This window comes from Carcharhinus amblyrhynchos, chromosome 9, assembly GCF_965287045.1.
Source record: "Carcharhinus amblyrhynchos chromosome 9, sCarAmb.v2.hapA, whole genome shotgun sequence".
Lineage (NCBI taxonomy): Eukaryota > Metazoa > Chordata > Chondrichthyes > Carcharhiniformes > Carcharhinidae > Carcharhinus > Carcharhinus amblyrhynchos.
Window position 1 is genome coordinate 5,593,276 of NC_137332.1, and position 19,218 is coordinate 5,612,493.

The 19,218-nt window shown below is 46.3% G+C and overlaps 1 protein-coding gene across 1 annotated transcript in view; it reads left to right on the forward strand.

Moving 5' to 3' along the window:
• The first annotated feature begins 1,247 nt into the window (after positions 1–1,247).
• Positions 1,248–19,218, forward strand: part of uox (urate oxidase) — a 28,369-nt gene continuing 10,398 nt past the window's right edge. Inside the window, exons 1-4 of the mRNA XM_080196489.1 lie at positions 1,248–1,405; positions 8,183–8,398; positions 13,500–13,616; positions 17,316–17,394. Coding sequence (XP_080052615.1) covers positions 1,373–1,405; positions 8,183–8,398; positions 13,500–13,616; positions 17,316–17,394 — 445 coding nt within the window. The 5' untranslated portion in view covers positions 1,248–1,372. The remainder of the gene's footprint in view (positions 1,406–8,182; positions 8,399–13,499; positions 13,617–17,315; positions 17,395–19,218) is intronic.

Here is a 19,218-nt window from a genome sequence, read left to right on the forward strand (position 1 = left end):
AGCCTGACCCCGATAGAGTAAAGGGGCAACAGAGCGCTGGGCATTGCCACCTTGGCAGTGCCAGCCTGGGCCCCCGGCAATGTGGCAATGCCCAAGGGGCACGCCAGCACTGGTGCCAAGGGGGGGGGGGGTAGGGTCTAATGGGGGACCTGGGTGGTGGGGGGGGGGCAGGTCTGCTGGGGGCAATCCAGCCAGGTGACAGAGGAAGGGAGGCCAGTGATCAGGACTGGCCATCGGGGTGAGGTAGGGGTTCGGCTTGCTGGGGCAGGTGGGGGAAATTGGGAGATCGGGCTGCCAGGGGTGAGGGGATGCAGGGGACGTAGGGGAGGGATGAAGCTGGGCCCGGACACCTCCAGGAGGCCAGTGATCGGACTGTGTGGGGGTTGGAGAGGTAGCATTTCAGTGTTGTGGGTCTTGCCAGCGATTGAGCTGGCCAGTAATCAGGAGGCCGGCTGACAGGGCTAACTGCACGTGCACCGATCTCAGCGCTGACAGAATGGCGCGTGCGCAGTGGCGCACTCAGTGCTATGCTGCCGGCCTCTCCAGCAGGAATAGGCCTCTCCCCCCCCCCCGCCAGTTTCCCATGCCAATCACACCAGTGCACTCTGCAGTGCACAGAATGTGGGAGATTCATTTTGAAACTTCCGCTGGAAAAACAGTGGGATCTACTCCAGTTTTTATGCAAATTCAGTGCTCTTGGGAGAAGTGAATCCCCATATTTCTGAAGATCCTTCTGGATTTGATAAGTGTTTTTTTTGTGAAGGATTGCAGTATGTGTGGTTCCAACACTAATCACAGGTTCCCTTGACCTGACCCTTCAATAGTCTATTTCATTGATTTGGTCCTTTTGGAGAGACTTTTGATTCTTTTTATAAATTTGTGGGACATGGGCATCGCTGGCTGAGCCAGCATTTATTGCCCATCCCTAGATGCCCTTGGAGGGCAGTTGAGAGTCACCACATTGCTGTGGTTCTGGAGTCACATGGAGGCCAGACCAGGTAAAAGTGACAGGTTTCCTTCCCTAATGGACATGAATGAACCAGATGGGGTTTTTCCGACAATCGACAATGGTTTCATGGTCATCAGTAGACACTTAATTCCAGATACTTTTTTACTGAATTCAAATTCATGGACTGGAACACGGGTTTTGTGCCGTTTTATACTTTCTCATCTTTCTGACTTGAACAATACCAGCATGAGAACTAAAAACAAAATCCAATTTAATTTCCAATCTCTTTGCTCAGGATTGAAAGGGTGCCTTGATTTTAATCATTAACTACAGGTCAAGGCGACCATAAAATGCACACGAGACAACATTTTTCGGGAATCACTGCATCCCATTAGATAGGAACGTCCCCTGGATTTGAGGAAGATGTCCAGTTCGTATTACTCAGGATATAAAAAGGTAAGTCACATTATTATTTATTTGTCAATGTTTCTTGCCAAATGAATGTTGTTGAGACCTTCACTTTGAACATGATTTACAAGACAATTCTTTTCTGGGGTGAGTGGCATTTGTCACAGGGTCTTTCTGAAATTTTTAGGGTGACATTCCTTGTCCCATGGGGTGGGTGTGCAAATGTCACATGCGGCATCTCGTTCAAAAGACTTTGGCAGGCCTGAAAATTCCCACCTCACGGAATCCTACAGTGCAGAAGGAGACCATTCGGCCCATCGACCACAACCCCACCCAGACCCTATTCCCATAACCCCACATATTTACCCTGCTAATCCCCTGACACCAGGGTTAATTTATCACGGCCAATTCACCGAACCCACACATCTTTGGGAGGAAACCAGAACACCCGGAGGAAACCCAGGGAGAGAATGTGCAAACTCCCCATAGGCAGTGACCCGAGGTCAGAATTGAACCCGGGGGTCCCTGGCGCTGTGAGGCAGCTGTGCTAACCACTGTGCCAGCATGCCGCACCATGCCACCTGCATAAAATTCAGCCTCATAGTCTGAACTGTATGTCTGTGCCTGCGCCTCATTACAGACTTGGTTCAAACGTGGACACAAGAGCTGAGCTCAGTGAGGCGACAGTGACTGCCCTTGATATGGAAGCAGTATTTGAGTGAGTGTGGCATCAAGGAGCCCTGGCAAAACTGGAGACAATAGAAATCAGAGGGAAGATCTCCATTTGTTGCACCAGGCATAATGGAGGATAGTCTGGTCTGTCAGAGGTCAAACACCTCAGTCTCAGTTACAGGCTAAACAGTAGGACTCTGAAGAGTGCAGTTGAACAGAGGGATCTGGGAATACAGGTACAGAATTCCCTAAAAGTGACGTCACAGGTGGGATAGGGTCGTAAAGAGTGCTTTTGGTACATTGGCCTTTATAATTCGGAGTATCGAGTATAAAAGTTGGAGTGTTATGGTAAGGTCATATAAGGCATTGGTGAGGCTGAATTTAGAGTATTGTGTACTGTTTTGGTCACCTAGTTACAGGAAGGATGTAAATAAGGTTGAAAGAGTGCAGAGAAGGTTCACAAGGATGTTGCCGAGACTTGAGAGGCTGAGTTACAGAGAGAGATTGAATAGGTTAGGACTTTATTCCCTGGAGCGTAGAAGAATGAGGGGAGATTTGATAGAGGTGTATAAGATTTTGATGGGTATCGATAGAGTGAATGCAAGCAGGCTTTTTCCACTGAGGCTAGGGGAGAAAAAAAACCAGAGGGCATGGGTTAAAGGGTGAAGGGGGAAAAGTTTAAAGGGAATATTAGGGGGAGGTTCTTCACGCAGAGCGTGGTGGGAGTGTGGAATGAGCTGCCGGATGAAGTGGTAAATGCGGGGTCACTTTTAACATTTAAGAAAAACTTGGACGGGTTTATGGATGAGAGGGGTGTGGAGGGATGTGGTCCAAGTGCAGGTCAGTGGGACTCGGCAAAAAATGGTTTGGCACAGACAAGAAGGGCCAAAAGGCCTGTTTCTGAGCTGTAATCTTCTATGGTTCTGTTGTTCTACCACTGGAGGAGTTCCGAGGCCCAACCATCCCAATAGTCAACCCAATGGTGACTAGTGGAGTGCCCCAGGGGTCGGTGCTGGGGCCTCAGCTTTTTACCATTTATATAGATGATCTGGAGGAGGGAACCGAGTGTAGGGTGTCGAAATTTGCTGATGACACCAAGATTGGGGGAAAGGCAAATTGTGCGGAGGGGGTGGAGAGTCTGCAGAAGGATCTAGATAGGCTGGCGAATGGGCCAGGAAATGGCAAATGGAATTTAATGTTGGCAAGTGTGAGGTGGTCCACTTTGGTAGGAATAATGGTAGGAAGGACTATTACTTACATGGTGAAAAACTGCAGCAGGCGACGGTGCAGAGGGACCTCGAGGTCCTTGTGCATGAGTCGCAAAAACCCAGCTTGCAGGTGCAGCAGGTGGTCAGGAAGGCGAATGGGATGCTGGCCTTCATAGCGAGGGGGATTGAATATAAAAGTAGGGAGGTCTTGCTGCAGCTGTATAGGGCATTGGTAAGGCCGCAGCTGGAGTACTGTGTGCAGTTTTGGGCGCCGCACCTGCGCAAAGATATTTTGGCCTTGGAGGGAGTGCAGAGGAGGTTTACTAGGCTGATACCGGAGTTGAGGGGATTGAGCTATGAGGAGAGGCTGAATAAACTAGGCTTGTACTAGTTGGAGTTTAGAAGAATGAGGGGAGATCTCATTGAGACGTATAAGATGATGAATGGGATGGATAGGATAGAGGTGGAGAGACTCTTCCCGCTCAAAAAAGACAGTAGGACTAGGGGGCACAGCCTCAAGATAAAGGGGAGGCGGTTTAGAACGGAGTTGAGGAGGAACTTCTTCACTCAAAGGGTGGTGAATCTCTGGAATTCTCTGCCCGTTGAAGTGGTGGAGGCTGCCTCGCTAAATATTTTTAAGAAGCGGGTTGATGGGTTCTTGATAAGAGAGGGGATTAAGGGTTATGGGGAGAGGGCGGGAAAGTGGAACTGAGCCACGACAGATCAGCCATGATCTTATTGAATGGCGGGGCAGGCTCGAAGGGCTAGATGGCCTACTCCTGCTCCTATTTCTTATGTTCTTATGTTCTTATCTTCAGCTATTTCATCAACGGCCACCTTGTTTGAGCTTGTGGCGCAACAATTGTGTGTCTGACTCCACTTCAGAAGGTTGGGTCTTCAAATCATGTGAGACGCTGCAGCTCTGGTTCCTGGATTTTCTAGGCAGCACCGTGGTTAGCACCGCTGCTTCACAGCGCCAGACACCCGGGTCTCTGCACGTTCTCCCTCGCAGACACGGGGAGAGCGCGCAGACTCCGCACAGACAGTGACCCAAGCCGAGAATTGAAGCCAGGCCCCTGGCACTGTGAGGCAGCAGTGCTAACCCACTGTGCCAGTGTGTCGCTAATTATACTCATTACAATAAGGAAATACAACCTCGTCAAAGCAAAATGGCTGGATTAAATCAATCACTGTCAGCAGTATCTCATTGATCATTAACAATTGTGTAAACTAACATCGAATGACATCCCAACAGGAAAAAAACAGGAAAATCTGGGAAATATGAATGCTGGTTGACCTGTTTCACTTCTTGTTGGGGAGGTGAGAGATGATAATTCTGAATTAAAAGTTCAATGTTGAAAATGTCTGGCCTCAGTGACAAAGGATTTCTGAGAGGAAACCTGATGAACTTTTCAAAATTATGAGAGGCACGGATAGAATGAATATCATTCAATCTCTACAGTGTCAAAGGAGTGCGGTGACTAGAGGATTTTCACAGTAACTTCATTGCAGTGTCAATGTGAGCCAGCCTGTGACTGATAAATAAACTTTAACTTTAAGGAAGCCATTCGGCCCATCGAATCTACACCAACAACAATCCCACCCAGGCATTATCCGCTTAACCCCATGTATTTACCCTGCCAGTACTCCTGACACTAAGGGTCAATTTAGCATCAGCAACCAACCTAACCCGCACATCTTTGGACTGTGGGAGAAAATCTGAGCATCTGCAGGAAACCCATGCAGACACAAGGAGAAAGTGCAAGCTCCACACAGACGGTCACCCAAGGCTAGAATTGAACCTGGGTTCTAGGCGCTGCGAGGCAGCACTGTGCTACTGTGCCACCATAATAGCTGGAGTCTTTTTCCCAGAGTAGAAATGTCAATTACTAAGGGGGCAGAGGTTTAAGATAAAAGGGGGAAAGTTTAAAGGAGATGTGAGAGGCAAGTTTTTTTACACAGAGGGCGGTAAGTGCCTGGAATGTGCTGCCAGAGGAGGTGGTAGAAGCAGATACAATAGCAACCTTTAAGAGGCATCTTGACAGATACATGAATAGGCAGCGATATAGGGATATGGACTGAGTTGAGGCAAAAGGTCTCTGGTTTAGAAAGGCATCCTATGTCGGTGCAGGCTTGATGGTGCGAAGGGTCTGTTCCTGTGCTGTCTCTGTCCCTTGCGCTATCACAGTTTGGAGGTTCATTGTGCCACTTTCTCTTGAGGGCCAGGGAGACATTGCAGATTTCAGTCTTCTCTGAACTTTGCCCTGTGGCTCCATGTGCGTGCAAACAGTAAACAGGGGTGAATGGACCCAAGGCTGATGAAGGAACATCAATAAAGAAGCTCAAATGTAACTACTTACAGACTGATGGATATATGAAACAAACACTGAGTGAGATAGCAAAGGCAAAATTAGGGAGGAAATGCATGAATATTTTGCACAGATGAGAGCTGGATGATTATTGAGGTATTGTGGATGGTCTATGTAACTCTCTTGCAAAGTGGCGCATTTTCAAGATTCTAGAGTTTAAATTATAGTTTCTAGTGTAGACCTCAGGATACTGGAATACATATTGAGTTGTTCTTTGATGAGAGGCTGAGTGAACTGGATTTATATTCTCTGGAGGTTAGAAGAATAAGAAGCGATTTCATTGAAATATATAAGACTCTGAAGGGGTTTGATAGGGTAGACATTGAGAGGTTGTTTTTTTTTACACTTGCACCATAGAAAGCATTCTTTCTCCTTATATCACAGCTTGGTATGGCTCCTGCTCTGTCCAAGACCGCAAGGAACTACAAAACATCGTGAATGTAGCCCAATCCATCACGCAAACCAGCTTCCCATCCATTGACTCTGTCTACACTTCCCACAAAGCAGCCAGCATAATTAAGGACCCCACACACCCTGGACATTCTCTCTTCCACCTTCTCCTGTCAGGAAAAAGATAAAAAAGCCTGAGGTCATGTACCAACTGACTCAAGAACAGCTTCTTCCCTGCTGCTATCTGACTTTTGAATGGACTTACCTTGCATTAAGTTGATCTTTCTCTACACCCTAGTTATGACTGTAACATTACATTTTGCACTCCCTCCTTTCCTGGTCTATGAATGGTATGCTTTGCCTGTGTAGCGCGCAAGAAACAATAACTGTCTGTAAATAAGTGTGACAATAATAAAATCAAATCAAATCAAATCCCTAGCTGGGGAGTCCAGAACACTGGGGCACAGCCTCAGGATAAGGGGTCGGCCATTTGCAGCTGAGATGAGCAGAAATTTCTTCATTCAAGAGATTGCAAATCTTTGGAGTTCTCTACTCCAGAGAGTTGGGGGTGCTTCATCACTGAATGTATTCAAAGATGGGTGGACAGATATTTGGTATCTCGAGGGAATCAAGGGATATGGGGAGTGAGCAGGAAAGTAGAATTAAAGCTATGATTTTATTAAATGGTGGAGTAGCTGGATGGGCTATATAGACCATAATAAGAGGCCATTTGGCCCATCAAGCCTGTTCTGCCATTCAGTAGGATAATGATTGATCCAACATTCCTCACATCCATTTTCCTGCCCTTTCCCTGTAACCCTTGATTCCCTTACTGATCAAAAATCCATCTGTCAGAGACTTAAAAATAAACAAGGACTCTGTCCCCCAGCTCTCTACGGCAAAGAGTTCCAAAGTCTCACAACCCTCTGAGAGGAGAAATTCCCCCTCATATCATTCTTAAATTGGCCCCCCTTTATCCTGAGATGGCATGATCTACTACTGCTCCCATTTCTTAAGTTTTATGTATAGTTTGGAATGATACTCATTGGAACTTAGAAGAATGAGGAAAGGATATGTATATATAAAATTATGAACTCACCTAATGAAGGAACAGCACTCCGAAAGCTCGTGATTCCAAATAAACCTTTAGCCTGGTGTTGTGAAACTTCTGACGGTGCCCACCCCAGTCCAGCAACTCCACATCATGATCTCATTGAATGGCAGAACATACTCGAGGGGTTGATGGCCTACTCCTGCTCCAGATTCTTAACCTGGATATGTCTCATCATGGGTTCCAAAGTTTTCCATCCCTCTTGGGGGTTGTGCATCAGTCATTCCCAAATTCTCAGTGTGTGTTCCCAGCAGGTGAAGCTATGTTTGGGATATGCAAAGGGTGAACCTTCTTCTGTATGTATAGTTCACAGTTTTTCTCTGCTAATGCTTTCCCTTTCTAAATAATATTTTTATCAACACTCTTAAACAATGACATCACTGATACACGAAACAAAATATTGTTGGTGTTGGACTTGAAAGGAGAAAATTCTGGCAGTGCTCAGATCAGGCAGTTCTTTAGAGAAAGGGACATAGGGTTAGTATACCAAGATAGTGACCTGACAAAGTTCCAACAAAGCCACATAAGAGCTGAATTAGTAACATTGCCTTTCTCTCTTCATGTATGATACCTGGCCTAGCTATGTATTTCCAGCATCTTCTATCTGTTGGATTTGAACGTATGAACACATGAATTAGGAGTAGCCCACTCGGCCCCTGCTATGCCATTAAATAAGGACATGCTAATCTGATTATAACCTCAACACCACGTACCACCACAACGTTTCACCCCTCTGGGTGACATGGTGGCACAGCGGTTAGCACTGCTTCCTCCCAGCACCAGGGATCCGAGTTCGATAACTGGCTTGGGTCAACGTCTGTGTGGAGTTTGCATATTCCCCCCACCATGTCTGCGTGGATTTCCTCCAGTTGCTCCGGTTTCCTCCCACAATCCAAACACATGCTGGTTAGGGTGCATTGGCCAGGCTAAATTCTCCCTCAGTGTACCCGAACAGGCGCCGGAGCGTGGTGACTAGGGGATTACCACAGTAACTTCATTGCAGTGTGAATATGAGCCTACCTGTGACAAATAAATAACTATTACTTATTTGATTGTATTTTCCTTTGTAACACAGGGAGATGTGGAATTCGTCCGCACTGGATATGGGAAAAATGTGGTGAAGGTTCTAACCATCAGGAGAGATGGAAAGCATCACTACATCAAAGAGATTGAAGCAAATATCCAGCTGACACTGAAGACATTAAAGGATTACCTACATGGAGACAATTCTGACATCATTCCTACTGACACAATGAAAAATACCATTCACGCCTTGGCTAAGCTCAAAGGGGTAAGTTTAGTTGAGGTATTGTTACTGTAACCAACTCAGCCTCACACACATACAGATTAGGGTTTTCTACTCTGGCTGAATACATCGCTGGAGGTTTGTTTCTGTAGATTTTCAATGTTAGAAGCATGTCAGCAAATCCAAGATGATATTAGTTTCTAAGTGTGCAAGATCTCTATTCGCAGAGTTTTATATCATGCTTTAAAATGTCTACTCCGTGCTTCAGTTCACAGTTTCTTGTAGCTTCTGTGTGTTTGTGTGCTTGCCTTTAACCAATCAAGCACAGTGAGCATAGATCAGTTAACGGACTCACATAAGCAAACTCAGGACAACTGAGCAATTAAACATGCAGTTTCATCACGAGACCTTCTGATCGCCCACACTCCTGCCATTGACCACCCAACATGTCCACCCTCACTGCTTGCTCTCATGCCCATGTATCTGCTGCAATGCTCCAGTGATGCTTGACACAAACTGGGAGAATAGAGCCTCATGTTCCAATTAGGCATGTGGCAACCCTCCGGTTTAACACTGAACTCAACAACTTTAGATTGCAAACTTTCCCCTCCATCCTGACACCCCGACCTCCTTTTGTTTTCTGTTATTCGATTTCCTCTGGCTTTATCCCAACACAATCCCAGCCCTCCCCCACATGGCCATGGTCCCTTGCCGTGCAGTCTTACTCCCACTGAGCCCTGTGTTCTGTTTAATCCAGTTTTTCTGTTCGCGTGTCCATCCTCACAGCGCTCTCTCTGCCTCCTCCACCATTTGGAACGCACAGTGCCTCTTTATCAGTCGATCGAATGTCTATTAATCAACCCAGACTCCTTTCCCATCTCTATACAGAATCATAGAATCTGTACAGTACAGAAGGAGGCCATTCAGTCCATCGAGCCTGCACCGACCACAATCCCACCCAGGCCCTATTCCTGTAACCCCACATAGTTATCCTGCCAATCCCCCTGACACTACAGGTCAACCCGACCTGCATGTCTTTCGGACTGTGGGAGGAAACCCGTGAAGACACGGGGAGAACATGCAAACTCCACACAGACAGTGACCTGAGGTCGGAACCAAACCCAGGTCCCCGGCGCTGTGAAGAAGCAGTGCTAACCACTGTGCCAACCTCAGAGATAATGAAATAAGCCAATTCTGTTCGAAGCTTCTATGATTTTTTTCCAGGTTATTTGTGCCCTGGGGAGGAATCTTCTAATCCCAGAATCTCCAAGTCATTGGGGAGATGGTGATGCAGTGGTATTTTCACTGGACTATTAATCTAGAGATCTAGAGAAAAAACATAGGAATATACATAGAACATAGAAGCAGGAGGAGGCCATTTGGCCCTTCCAGCCTGCTTCACCATTCATTTTGAACATGGCTGATCATTGAATCCAATCCCGCCTTCCCCCATAACCTTTGATCCTTTGGCCCCAAGAACTATATCTAATTTCTTCTTCAAATCACACAACATTTTGATCGCAGATATTTTCTGTGGTAGTGAATTCCACACTGCACCACCCTCTGGGCGAAGAAATTTCCCCTCACTTCAGTTCTAAAAACCCTTATCCTCAAACTATGATCCCTAGTTCTGAACTCCCTTACCATTGGGAACATTTTTTCTGAATCTACTCTGTCTAATCCTGTGCGATCCTTTCTCACTCTTCTAAACTCCAATAAATATAATCCTAACCGACTTAGCCTGTCCTCATTTGACAGACCCGCCATTCCAGGGATCAGCCTGGTAAATCTTCGCTGTACTCCCTCTATAGCAAGAACATCCTTCCTCCGATAAGAACACCAAAACTGCACACAATACTCCACTTGAGGCCTCACCAACACCCTATACAATTGCAGTAAAACATCCCTCTCCCTGAACCATACCATAGAACCCTACAGCGCAGAAAGAGGCCCATCGAGTCTGCACTGAACACAATCCCACCCAGGCCCTACCCCCATATATGATACCCACTAATCCCTCTAACCTACGCATCCCTGGACACTAAGGGGCAATTTCTTAGCATGGCCAATCAACCTAACCCGCACATCTTTGGACTGTGGGAGGAGACCGGAGTACCCGGAGGAAACCCACGCAGACACGGGGAGAACATGCAAACTCCACACAGACTGTGATCCAAGCCGGGGATCAAGCCCAGGACCCTGGAGCTGTGAAGCAGCAGTGCTAACCACTGTGCTACTGTGCCACCCACAGTTCCTATATTCAAATATGCCTATATTCAAATCCTCTTGCCATGAAGGACAACTTAACATTTGCCTTCCTTACTGCCTGCTGTAATTGCAGGCTTACTTTCAGCGACAGATGCATGAGAACACCAAGGTCTCACTGAGTGTTGATCTCTCTGTGGATCTGGGTCTGAATCCTATTGTGGCAAATGCTGAAATTTGAATTCAATTTAACAAAATCTGGAATTGAAAGCCTAATGATGACCATAAATCGATTGTCATTAAAAACCCATCTGGTTCACTAATGTCCTTTAGGAAAGGAAGTCTGCTGCCCTTATCTGGCCTGGCCTACATGTGACTCCAGAACTACAATAATATAAGTGGCTACTAGCTCAGCCTGTGGTGCCCACACCCCGTAAACGAACAAATAAAGGATTTACGAGCCTACTGCCAGAAGGGAGACTGTGGTGTAATGGGAATGTCACTGGAATGGTAACCTTGAGGCTTTGTGGTTTCAAGTTCCACAGTAAGAAGTCTCACAACACCAGGTTAAAGTCCAACAGGTTTACTTGGTAGTAAATGCCACTAGCTTTCGGAGCGCTGCTCCTTCGTCAGGTGAGTGGGTAGTTGTGATCACAAACAGGGCACACACAGTTTACAGAATACTGATTAGAATGTGAGTCTTTACAGCTAATCAAGTCTTAAAGGTGCAGACAATGTGAGTGGACGCAATGTGGTGTTGTGAGACTTATTACTGTGTTTACCCCAGTCCAACGCCGGCATGTCCACATCATGACGTTTCAAGTTCCACCAGGACAGCTCTGCCAAGTAAGGTGGTGGAGGCAAGCACGCTTGGCGTTTATTGGTAGGGGGATTGAATTTAGGAGTCGCAGCGTCATGTTGCAACTGTACACAACTCTGGTGCGGCCGCACTTGGAGTATTGTGTGCAGTTCTGGTCCCCACATTACAGGAAGGATGTGGAGGCTTTGGAGAGGGTGCAGAGGAGGTTTACCAGGATGTTGCCTGGTATGGAGGGGAGGTCCTATGAGGAGAGACTGAGAGATTTGGGGTTGTTTTCGCTGGAAAGAAGGCGGCTAAGAGGGGACCTTATTGAAACATATAAGATGATTAGAGGTTTAGATAGGGTGGACAGTGATAGCCTTTTTCCTCGGATGGAGAAACCTAGCATGAGGGGGCATGGCTTTAAAGTAAGGGGGGGTAGTTATAGGACGGATGTCAGGGGTAGGTTCTTTACCCAGAGGGTGGTGAGGGATTGGAATGCCCTGCCTGCTGCGGTTGTAAATGCGCCTAGTTTGGGGGCGTTTAAGAGATCCGTGGATAGGTTTATGGATGAAAAGGGATTGGTTTAGGTTAGTAGGTCATTGTTTTTTAACTGGTCGGTGCAACATCATGGGCCGAAGGGCCTGTTCTGCGCTGTAATGTTCTATGTTCTATGTTCTAGTTGTTTAAGAATAACTTAGACAGACACATGAGTGGGTTGCAGATGGGTGGATATAGGAGATTGTTTTAAATAAGGTTCATTAGCATTGGGGCGTCCCTGGTAAGTTAAATGGATATGGTATGATAATAATGTTTTTTCTCTTTTCATTCACAGGTTTTAAGTCGGTCCGCCTTGTTGTCCAATGAGGGGCATACACGTGATGGGTCGTACTTGGGCTGCTCTTGATTGTTCGAGATTGGCCTAGTGCTTCATGTTGTTAGTGTGTGCTTAAACTAGACCAGATGCTGGGCAAGACGACAGCTCAGTGACTATCACTGTTTGCTGTGCAGACGCATGGATTTGGGCCGGTGTCTGTGGGAGTTTGCGCATTCTCCCCGTGCTTGCGTGGGTTTTCTCCGGGTGCTCCGGTTTCCTCCCACACCCCAAAGATGTGCTCTTAGGCTGATTGGAGGTAACAAATTGTCCCTAAATTAGTTTCTCTCAATGTGGGTGGCCATAAAACAATAGATAAGGGTCATGAGTGGAGGGGGGGACTGGTGGTGTTAAGATGGCGGCGCGGGCTCGTTGGGCCGAAGGGCCTGTTTCCCGGGCTGTTTTTGTTCTTTGTTCTTTTGACAGCTCGTGAAATGGAATTTTATTCTCAGTAATTATTTTTAATGAAAAAGTATGTCAAGTGCTCACTGTCAAAGCCAGATTTTAATTAATTGAAATTAAATTCTACCACTCCTGGGTTTGAACCCATGATCCCAAAGCCATTATCGGGGGTCTATAGATTACTTGAGCAACGACATTCCTATGACACCATCAGATCCCCTCCCATCACCACTGCAGCCCTTAAACATTCTTACCAGCTTCAGCTTGTCGGTTTCAGAGACATATATTGGAACTGTGAAGAAATGTACAATTTCACTCAAACTAACTCTTAATCTAAAACGTCGGCTGGAATTCTCTGGTCTCATGTGACACCGCTGCCGGCGAAAATGGAGAATTTGGTGCTTATCCAAAATTAAACATGAATTCTCCAGGCTCACCAGTGGCTGAGATTCTCCAGTCCCGCTGCAGTTAATTGATTATTGGCTGAGCGCCAAACTCTCCATTCTTGTTGGCGGGGCAGTGATGGCGGGAATGAGGCTGGAGAATCCCATTCACTGCAGCAGGGCTGGAGAATGCCAGCCGCGAGCGAGGGCAGAGAATTCCGGCTATTGTTGCAAAGGCTTGTCTCTCTCTTCGGTAATGTTCAAGTATCTGTACGGCTGAATGAAATGGAAAGGAAATGTGAAATGACCTCAGTATAAGATCTTCTGATCTTAAGAAGGGAACCAAGGGTTACAGGGAGAAGGCAGGAGAACGGGAATCAGATCAGCCATGATCGAATGGCAGAGCAGACTCGATGGGCTGAATGGCCTAATTCAGCTCCGATATTTTCTGGTCTCATACATTGAAATGTTTTATCTTGTCAGATTCCAACTATCGAAGAATTTGCTCTGGATATATGTGACCACTTCTTAACTTCCTTTCAACATGTCAGACGGGTCAAGGTCTACATGCAAGAAGCACCCTGGAAACGTTTGGAGAAAGTAAGAATTTTAGATGGACATTATTGAGAAGTATTGATGCCTTCCTGCATTTTAATTTCATTAGTAATCCCTGTCATTCCTACCCCGTCCGAATTCCTGCTTCTCGTGCACAAAACTGTTCTCATTCTTGCTTCCTTGAAGTGTCACGGTGGTACAGTGGTTAGAACTGCAGCCTCACAGCATTAGGGATCTGGGTTTGATTCCCGGCTTGGATCACTGTTTGTGCGGAGTCTGCACATTCCCCTCCGTCTGCATGAGTTTCTACTGGGTGCTCCGGTTTCCTCCCACAGTCTGAAAGACGTGCTGGTTAGGAGCGTTGGCTGTGCTAAATTCTCCCTCAGTGTACCCGAACAGGTGCCAGAATGTGGCAACTAGGGGATTTTCACCGTAACTTCATTGCAGTGTTAATGTAAGCCTGCTTGTGATGCTAATAAATAAACTTTAAACCTCAAATCCCTTTTACTCCTCCTATCTCTGTAACCTACTCCAGACCCAAATCCCTCTGTGATCCCTGCACTCTTCCAACCCTAGAGTCTCGTGCATTCCTTATGTAGATCTCTGTGCCATTCCTGTTGCTTCTTCGGCTGTCAACGTTCTGAGCTCCAGAATTTCGACCTCTCCTTCAAAACAAGTCTATCTCAGATCAGGTTTCTGGTCAGCAACCTGCTAATCCTTCCAAATGCACATCAGTAACAGGCAGTAAGAGTGGGGGAGATTCCTGGTCAGCCCTGTGATGGAAAGAGTATTGGTGCCTCTACCATCACTGCCCACAGCTCCAGACTACAGCATATATGTAAAATTGCATGTGGCCACAGCAACTTGGAGCAAACTCTAACACATTAACACTCACCATTAAAAATCTTTGAGAGCTATGAAGTGTGCTGCATTTGCAAGGGAGACACAAACTAGACCTGCAGCATATGTTTAGTGCTGGGAATTAATGGAACCAGTATCCTTTAAACAAAGCACTAATTGTTAATTGTTCTAAATCAATTCCTCTGGTTATGAGAATTAGCCATTAGTGTGGGTAAGAGTTAGGATAGGGACAATTTTATATTTAAATTGTTTTTCTTACTTTTCATTCTTGATTCTTCTTTTCCCTCCTTCCTGTCTTTCTTTGCTCTGTTTATTCCTTGCTCTGTTTCTGCTTCGATGTTTAATTCACCCAATTTATTTCACTCCCTATTACAGTGTTTCCGCAAATAAAATGCTGGCTAAACTCAGCAGGTCTGGCAGCATCAGTGGAGAGAGAAACAAGGTTAATGTTTCGAGTCTATATGACCCTTCTACGGTTTAATTTCAGATTTCCAACAAAGCATTTTGCTTTTATTTCGGTATTCATTTCTGAATCGTTAAATTCCATCGGTTGTGGAGATGTGCAGTGAGTGGCCAGGGGGTGACTGGGGTCTCTGCTTATCGGCTCACATTTTCAGTAGCTTTGGGAAAATAGGTTCTGAGTCGAGGGTTGCAAAGTCAACTCTAACTAACGGCAGGTGCTGTGAGATGTTGCATTCGGGCAGAATTTTATTTGATATTTTCATTACCTAGATTTTTAGGTGAGTGGGCAAATCAATGGCAGTGTAATTTGAATAAATGTGAGGTTATTCACTTTGGAAGCAAAAACAAGAAGGTAAATTACTACCTGAATGGCTGTAAATTGGGAGATGGGAGTGTGCAGAGGGACCTGGGTGTCCTTGTGCACCAGTCGCTGAAGGTAAGCATGCAGGTACAGCAGGCGGTAAAGAAGGCAAATGGTATGTTGGCCTTCATTGCGAGAGGTTTCAGGAGCAGGGGTGTGTTGTTGTGATTATACAGGGCCTTGGTGAGGTCACACCTAGAGTATTGTGTGCAGTTTTGATCTCATTTTCTAAGGAAGGATGTTCTTGCTCTCGAGGGAGTGCAGCGAAAGTTTACCAGACTGATTCTGGGGATGGTGGGACTGATGTATGAGGAGAGATTGGCTAGGTTGGGATTGTTTTCACTGGAGTTCAGACAAATGAAGGGAGGATCTTATAGAGACTTATAAAATTCTAACAGGACGAGACAGGGTAGATGCAAGGAGGATGTTCCTGATGGTGGAAGTATCCAGAAGCATGGGGTCACAGTCTGAAGATACAGGGTAGACCATTTAGGACGGAGATGAGGAGACATCTCTTGACCCAAGGAGTGGTGAGCCTGTGGAATTCATTACCACAGGAAATAGTTGATGTCAAAATAATCGATTGTATTCAAGAGGCAGCTGGATATAACAGTTGGGGCGAAAGGGATCAAAGGTTATGGGGAGAAAGCAAGATTAGGCTGTTGATCAGCCATGATTGTGATGAATGATGGAGCAGGCTTGAAGGGCCAAATGGCCTCCTCCTGCACCTGTCTGCTATGTTTTTTTTAACTATAGCCTTCACCCATTTCACATGAATCTGAAAGTAGGCAGTTGGTGCAGGTGAAGTCAAGCTACTCTAAGGCTAACAATTCCACCACCAATGGGGTGGCATGGTGGCACAGTGATTCACACTGCTGTTTCACAGCTCCAGGGATCGAGGTTCGATTCCCAGCTTGGGTCACTGTCTGTGCAGAGTCTGCACATTCTCTCCGTGTCTGTGTGGGTTTCCTTGGGTGCTCTAGTTTCCTCCCACCATCTAAAGATGTGCTGGTTAGGAGCCATGCTAAAATTGTCCTTTAGTATCCCAAGACGTGTGGATTAAGGGGGTTAGTGGGATAAATGTGTGGAGTTACAGGGATAGGGCAGGAGGTGGGGTGGGCCTGGGTAAGATACTCTGTCTGAGAGTTGATTTAGACTCAATGGATCGATTGGCCTCTGGAGGGATTCTATAAATTTGTAACTCGGTGGGAATGTACTTGATCCCTTTTGTTATTCTTTGCTCATGTAAAGTGCATCCCAGCGCTCCATCAAACCACAGACCAGCGGCACTCATCGGAGGAAGAGAGACACTTAATCAGGATTCAGAGCATTGGTGGAAGTGTCCATTGCCAAATGGATTGTGACAGTTGGAGGTGGTTCAGAGGTGGATTAACAGACTGATACCTGGAACAAGCAGAGGCTGTGAGGAGAGGAGAGTGCAGACTGGGCTTGTTTCTATTGGAGTTTACAAGAGTGAGGGGTGACTTGATTGAACAGTGTAAAGTTCAAAGTGGTCCTGACAAAGTGGATGTGGAAGGGATGTTTCCTCTTGTGGGTGAGTCCAGAACTGGGGGGCACTGTTTTAAAATTTGCTGTTGTAGGACAGAGATGAGGAGATTATTTTTTCTCTCAGAATGTTGCTGAGAACTCTCTGCCTCAGGAGGCAGTGGAGGTAGGGTCAACATATTTTAAAATGGAGGTGGATAGATTCTTGTTAGGCACAGGAATCTTCCTTTTGAAACCTCACCATTTCAGGCAGTGAATTCCGGATCATTCGCCAAAATCTTGCTGCTGTTTACACTGGTGGAACTCACCGTTCCACTGATGGTGAAATCCCGCCGCGAGTTTGCCAGTGGTGAGGGAAACTCAATTGACAACAGTGGGGCCATGAGGTGTGCCGTCTTCCGTCACTCCCACTGCTGTGAAACATACTGTGGAAGGGGGAGGGAAATCCCACCCCCCCCGTATTAAATTACTTTTCACTTACTGTGCTCTACTTAGCTGCTCTTTGCAGGAAACGTGTGTTTGGCAAAAATAAATGCATTTTATTTTTGTTACAGGGCGGGGTTGGACACGTACATGCCTTCATTCATACTCAGGAAGCAACACGCTTCTGTGAAGTTGAACAAATCCAAAATGGTAAGCCCCTGGCCCCGACTCTAAACAAATCCGATGAAGGCCCGGGGCTATTTAACAAACTGGTTTGCCAATGCTCTTCAGACAAGGAAGCCTGTCAGGTTCATCTGCTCTGACAAACCTGCAGTTCCAGTTCCCCACGACATGATTGATTCTCATTGCTCTCAGAGTTCCTGTGAACGTATGAGAAATATTGCTTGCCCCAGTGCTGTCAGGGCTATCGGGGGGTGGGACGGTGGCACAGTGGTTAGCACTGCTGCCTCACAGTGCCAGGGACCTGGGTTCGATTCCTGGCTTGAGTCAGTGTCTGTGTGGTGTCTGCACATTCTCCCCATATCTGTGCGGGTTTCCTCCTACAGTGGATTAGATGGAATAGCCATGCTAAACTGATCCTTGTTTTGGGGGCAATTAGCAGGGTAAATATGTGGAATTAGGGGGATAGGGTGATGGTGTTGTGGGAACAGACTTGATGGGTCGAGTGGCCTCCTTCTGTACTGTAGGGATTCTATGATTTTTAAAGTTATTCCACCCATGGCATCAACTCATCACAGGGGACAGAACCTTTAATAAAATGTGAAAACTAATGATTTGCACATCGCAGTTTCTGCACACAATAATGTCAAACATTGATCAGACCTAGATAAAGATTGTGTCTATTAACTGCCAAAAAAAACATAGATCTTCTGGATCTATATCATGGGTTTTCCAGTTGCCCAAGGCTTTTAACAATGTTGCCCACCTTCCTCTCAGGATATTCATTGTGTCGAACAGAGCATTTCCAGCAGTGTCCAAAACTGCCCCGTTCCATTGAAATCGGTTCACCAGTGTTCCAGCCTCCTGCCAGACCCAGAGAGGAAAAATGCCCTTCAGAATTCTTCCTGACAACTCTTTAGGGATTTTTGCATTGATTAAACAACAGTTGATTAGATGCAAACTGGGAGAATAAGTGAATCTACAAGCTGGGATTTATAAACAAGCAGTGAGGTGTTTAAATAGAAATGTAAATGTTTTTTCCTTGTTCAGTGCTAGCTAATTAGATGGTGCTCTTGCCTTTGACTCAGATGGTTCTGAATTCTTCTTTCACCCCAGAGAGTGAAGCATCGAATCTGTGCTGACACACCATCAAGTTCTGAGGCGCGCAGCACAGGTGGAGGTCGAGTTTTGCAGATGAGTTGTTAAATCAAAACCCTGTAAAATCTTCTGTTGCTAAAATTCTCACTTTTGTCACGGTAGCACTGCTGCCTCACAGCGCCAGGGTCCTGGGTTCAATTCTGGCTTGGGTGACTCTCTGTGTGGAGTTTGCACCTTCTCCCCATGTCTGAGTGGGTTTCCTTCGGGTACTCCGGTTTCCTCCCACAGTCCAAAGGTGTGCAGGTTGGGTGGATTAGCCATGCTAGATTGCCCTTTAGCATCCCTAGAGGCGTAGGTTAGGAGGATTAATGGGGTAAATATGTGGGCTACAGGGTGGGATATTCCATCAGAGAGTTGGTGCAGGCTCGATGGGCCAAATAGCCTGATTCTGCTGCTTCTATGATTGAAGACAGAAGGTGTGCCAATCTCTACATTCCATAAACTCCAACCTATCCTTCACCTTCCTTTTCCTCCCATACCCCAAAGGTGTGCCATTAGGCTGATTGGTGTAACAAATTGCCCCTAAATTAATCTCCCCTCAATCTGGTTTCCAATGTGGAGTGCCATAAGCGCAGACAAGGGTCATGGGTGGAAGAGGGGACTCACAATGTTGAAATGGCGGCACGGGCTCGTTGGGCCGAAGGGCCTGTTTCCCGTGCTGTGTTGTTCTTTGTTCTTTAGCCTTTCATGGGTTGC